At 22.2% G+C, this 6252-nt stretch overlaps 1 protein-coding gene across 1 annotated transcript; it reads left to right on the forward strand.

Annotated features, from left to right (window-relative positions):
• The first annotated feature begins 3185 nt into the window (after positions 1 to 3185).
• On the forward strand, positions 3186 to 4049 carry LOC113859806. Its single transcript, XM_027492490.1, has one exon. The coding sequence runs from the start codon at positions 3186 to 3188 to the stop codon at positions 4047 to 4049; it is 864 nt and encodes a 287-aa protein (XP_027348291.1).
• The last annotated feature ends 2203 nt before the right edge of the window (positions 4050 to 6252 follow it).

Genomic DNA, 6252 nt, shown 5'->3' on the forward strand with positions numbered 1-6252 from the left:
TAATTTAAAATAATATTTATTTTAATTAATTTATTAAAATATAAAATTAATATTATTACTTTCATTAAAGAAATTAAAAATGAACAACCTAATTATTATACATTTGTTAAATTAAAAAATTTATAAATTGAATTTATTTTATGTACTCATCTATAATAACATATTAAAATAAAAATTATATTTAAAGAATGAAGAAAGCCAAATTTTAAAAAACACAAAAATAAAATAAAATAAAATAAATATGAAATCGTTGATAAAATATTAATTTTTACTTTACTATGATATAAGAAATAAGTAATTTCTATGACATAAAAAGTCACCCCTGATTTTTTGACATGATATAGATTATAAATCTTATTTTTATATTTGATCTTATAAAATAAATATAAATAAAAAAATTATAAATTATTCATCGATTATTTAAAGTTAAAATTCTAGAAAAAAAATAGTGAATAAGTGAATTTGTAAATTGTATTAGAGGATTATAATAAAAAAGTACATTTGAAAAGTTTTTATTGTAATAATATTTGTAAATTATATTTTAAATGTGTGATAAAATATAGTGATCAAAATATTACAATTAAAGTTAATTAAAATTAAATAAAAGATTAGGCTAGATACAAATGAATGTGGTTTGGTAGCTATAAGAATATATTTGAAGTATTGTATTCAATTTATAGTAAATCATTCAACTATAAACATACTTGAAAATAAATAAATAATTTTGTTACTATTTTTTATAATTATTACGTAATCTTTTTACTAATTTTATTAAGTCATAATTTAATTAATTTATTGTCTATAATTTATTTATTTAATTATTAATATATTTAGATTTTCATAAATAAATAAATAAACATGTTTAGTAATTTTAAAAAATATATATTTAATAATAGCTAATTAATTTTAAATATATTTTGATAATTCTATTATTAAATAAGGATGAAATTTCAAAGCTTAAAATAAAAAATTAACAACTTATATATAATAAAAAAATAAAATGACATAAATAGAAAAATTAAAATATTTAAAAAAAATTAAATTTATTAAGACAAAATAGTAAAACTGAAAATGATTAAAGATATATACTGATTTGTGATTAATTATAATAAAAATAAATTAAATTTATAAAACTTAATAAATATTTTATTGTAATATATGCTGAGAGTTTATATAACACTCAATGCTGAAAAAACTTAAAAAACAATATTTTTAAGCATAAACATGAATATTTCTAAGTATATCATGGGCCATGATAAATTCCTATTGCATAAAAAAAAGAATCCTATCTTATTCTTTTATTTGGAAGAGTTAAAAGAATATCAAGCAATTTTGAATCTTAATTAGGAACATATATTATTAAATTAAATATTTTTAAATAAATAAATAAATATATTATATAAATATTTTAAAATTTAATCTTCTTTATAAATTTTTAAAAATTAAATATAATAATTAATAATAATAATAATTTACATTAAATTAAATTTAAAATTTTAAAATTAAATCATGCTGAATTAAAAATAAATAAATAATATAAAAAAGCAGCTTGGCATGTTTAAAAAAAAAAAGTAAGTAATAAAAATATTATTTGAAAATTTTTCAAAAAATATTGCTATTTTAAGAATTCTTCTAAAACTACTATTATTCAAGAATCAACACTCACAATTATATATAAACATTGATACAATATATTATATTTATTTTTTATTCACTTATCTTATGAGTCATCAAGCATTAATTTATCTTGGACGTATTTGGTAGACTCTTAATTATTTATTTAATTTTTTATAGTAATAAATATTTTAAAATTGATAAAAATAATTGTAATAACTCTTGTACATAATAAAAAAATGTTAGTTTATCAGGTTAAAAATTAATGCATCTTCCTAAACAAAAATAATTTGTTGTTTGAAAATATTGAATAATTATAACTCGGTTGAAATTTTATATTAAGAAAGTGAAATTTTAAAATTAAAATAATTAATGAAAATATTTATTTATTATTAAAATCATAAATGACATGAATTTAGTAAAATTTAAATTATTAATAACCCTTTATCAATTTTCAATATAAAATTTTATGTTAAAAAAATACATCTTTTCAAATGACTTAAAATTTTCATTAATTATTCAATATAAAATACAAAAAATAAGTGCATTAATATAAAAAAAATCATAAAAAAAGATAAATATTAATCATTATCTTTTTTAAAAAAGTTTGATAATATTTTTTGGAAATTTTTTAATGCATTTTTCATATATTCTTTTTATAAAAAGATTAATTTTTATTAATTTCTTAATTGTGATAACTAATTTAATGACAAAAAAAACTAAATGTAAGGCTCTTATAAAAGTTTTTTAAAAAAAATTAAATTTTTAAGGGATTATTAATTCTTAAAATTTTAAATTTACTTGTTTATGAACTTGACTTAATAGTATAAGACTTTATTATTATTGTTATTAAATTTATTTGTCTATTTTTTTATCTTTTATTTTATTTTATTTATTAAAAAAAGAATAACATTGTATTACTATATTGTTTATTTATTTTTTCTATTCAACTAAATAAGTCAAAATAATTTTTTCTCTGTTATACTTTTCTTCTTTCAATTTGCATAACTTAAAAAATGTTTTAAAACATTTTTACTATGTTTAATTAATAAATATTTATATTTTACTATATACTAATTTTTATTTATTAAAAAAGAAAATTTTTTATTTTTAAATAATTTACTTTTCTTTAGTTATTTTTTAATTTTAATTATAAAATTTCATTAATTTACATGAAGAGTTTTATTCATCACATTATAAAACTTATACTTTGAACAAATTTCAAATTTATCATTATGGAATCAAGTATTTGTTTGTATTAGCATGCATCATAAATGAGTCTTACACATATTTTATTACCTTTTGAGTTCACTTTTCTAATGTAGGTCCACACTTACCCAGCTTTTTTTTTTTATTAATTTATTTATATATTCTCACTTCATTAATCTTATTTCTATTTTTCAAATCATGCATCGGTTACATTTTGAGTTCTCTATGCACTTGTCAAATACAATTATTATTTATAGACTCTCTGAGTTGTACAAAGATGCTTCTTTAATTGATTTGGAGTCACAATTTCATCTTCCTTTCAATTTGTTTTCTTTCCCTTTCACCATTTCTCACTAGTACGAATGGCGCCCATTTCCACAGAAGAGCTTCACCTTTTTCACAAAACTGACCGTGAGGTCTTCTGTTTCTTAATCTTCAAAGTACATCGTGACCCTACACAATCCCTTCTAGTCATGGCCTTATGGCTTTGGCTAGAACACAATGGATACCCTAACATCATCCATAGAGTGATGGGGTTACCTTCTACTCTTGTCAATGCTTTGGTTATTGAAGCTTTGTCTTGTTTAAAGTGCTTAGAGATAGAAAACTTTCCCATCCCAAATGGTGGTGGCTTGCCTCTTACCACAAGGCTAACTCTAAGGAATATATCGCTTCAAATCTTCAATGAGAAAAGGTACACCATAATAGCCGGTATCAAAAGTGTTCTAAAAAATATTTGTGCTCGAATTTTTGCTGATGTTTTACAGATTGTTCTGAAAAGCTCTAACATCAGTAGAGTTGGTACATCACGAGGTAACATATTAAACATGCCTATAATTGTTCCTGGTTTCCCACACCCTTTGTTTGGTACTTTTGATATACCACCAAAGAATTTTGTGAACCTAGATCTATCTGATGAAAGGATATGGACTGGAAATGGACCATGTGATGAAGTTACTGACGATGACAAATCTATGTTTCTAACATTTTCTAGAGGCTTTCCTGTGTCAGAATTGGAGGTGAGAGAATTATTTATATATGCATATGGAGATTGTGTGCAAACTTTATCCATGGGAAGTACTGATGCAAACAACCAACCTTTATTTGCAATAATGGTTTTGAAAACTGTGGGAGTAGTAGATCAAGTTCTCAAGGGAAAGCGTGTTGCAAAGCTTCAGGTTAATGGAAAGCACATATGGGCTCGCAAGTATGAGCGTCGTGACTGAATTTTGCTTATCATCAAGGAAAAGCTACTTAATTGAGATAGGTTCCAAAAGCTGCAAACAATTGTATATTTTATTTTTCATTTATCTAGAAGAAATATTATTGTAATGAACTAAAATTTAGTGACAAATATAAAATTTATTAAATAAATACTATTTTGACTAATTTTTATTTCATCACTAATATTTTTATTATAGTGATAAAATCATAAATTGTCACAACATACAATGACAAAAATATGCTTGTCATATATAATTTTTAATAAATTTAAGAACATTTTTCCAATACTTTTTAAAATTGAATGTTTAAAACCCTTCCACTGTGAACTCATAAATTAATAACATTTATTTCAACATGACTCATAATTATTAATTTATACATGAGAACCTAGAATGTCACCACTTCATACAAGTTGTTCACTACTACATCTCAAATCAGCACTTATTGGCTACTATAACAATGAACTCAACATGTCCACTACTACAAATTGAGATTTTAAAATGACACATTTGATTACATTTGGTTGCAAGTAAGAATAAATGATAATGATATGTTCTTTGTAAAATTATTACAACAAAACATCAAATAGATTGATAAAAAAAGATGAAATAAAATAACTTTGAAATGAGAATCTTGAATTTTGATGTTGAGGATTGGAGGTGGTACCATAAGGTAGTAAGTGGTGACAATAATTTTCAGTTTTAATATCTATGATAAGTAGAGAGATACATAAATTCTTCCATTTATTATGATATTAAAATTATGCCCTTAATTTAATAGCAATTTTCCAACATAAGTTACGTTATACATGATAAGAAATTATATATAATAACTTTTTATTAAAAATTACAAACTTCAATGTAATTAAATGCATTGGTACTACTAAATGTCACAACTTTTAATAAAAATTTGTCACATCTACTTATGTTGTGCAATGTTACACATATTAGAAAAATTAATTTTTTGGTGACAATTTAAAATATCATCACAAACTATCATTGTGATATATTTTTAATAGATATTAGGGTGATTATTATCTTCATAATAAATACGATCACTAGAATATTTTTTTCTTCCACAAAGCTTGTCTTTGTTTGTACAAGAGAAATTTTGCCTAATTGCTTACAAGTATCTATGACCAATCTTCTTATTTTGTATTTTTTTTTTTATGTTTTTATGAGTTTGTTAATTTTTTTTTTTTGTTTATAATGAATATGAAATGATTTTGTATGTAAAGATCGAATATAACTCCTAAAAGTAGCTTCAATTTTTGTTAAAAAAAATATGTGAATAAATTTACATATTTTTTTTGTTAAAAAAATATTTGAACATGACTCTTAAATGTGACTTTCAATCTATTATTTATAATTTGATACATTTAGATTCAATTTTGTAGTAAGAGTGCCCTCACTAATTGATGACAATCACAAACCATGTCACCAAATTAAACGATCTTGAATTGGATTTCACATAATAAAAACGAAATTATTACGACACAAATAAGAATTGAAATAAGAAGAAAATTAATAAGAAGTAAAAATAGAATAGAGATGGAAAATGGCGCCACAATCGCAAGATTGATAAGCCAAGGAACGATCGCCACAAGAGTTTTGGCCTCTTGATAAGATCAAAGAAAATTGACTCACTCAAAAACCTAGAGTCACACGCTCTCACAAGAGTGTTCAATCTCAAATTATATTCAAAACTAATTAAAAGTGTGTTTACAAGAGCTTATATATGCATAATGCTTGTAAACTAATACTAACGCAAACCCTAATGGGCTTCTTGTACCAACAAGCCTAAATTCAAATAGACTAAATAAAATAACAAGATTTTATCCTAAATAAAAACTCAAAATAAGTAATGACTAATATTAAAATAAATAAATTAAACATAATAATTAAATCCTAATAAAACTCGTTAGAGTTCAAATCCTCTAAGCATATGTAATTGATTATCTTGGACTTTTCTAACTCTAAATTGAGCTCCCTTTCAAATAAGACAGGAACAATCTTTTCTAAGTCTTCATTTATTCTTTTTGCCCTTACCCTTGTCATTGGTCCTTGAAGCTCTTCCAATGCCTTCAAGTCTTTGTCTTTAATGGGCCTTCCTTGATTCTCATCACTAATGAAGGATTCCACCTTCAAGCTAGTTAAATTAGTGCCTTATGCTAATGAGAACCAAATTAAGAGAAGAAGAAAATTT

Source organism: Abrus precatorius, unplaced genomic scaffold, assembly GCF_003935025.1.
Source record: "Abrus precatorius isolate BTA unplaced genomic scaffold, Abrus_2018 Scaffold2, whole genome shotgun sequence".
Classification (NCBI taxonomy): domain Eukaryota; kingdom Viridiplantae; phylum Streptophyta; class Magnoliopsida; order Fabales; family Fabaceae; genus Abrus; species Abrus precatorius.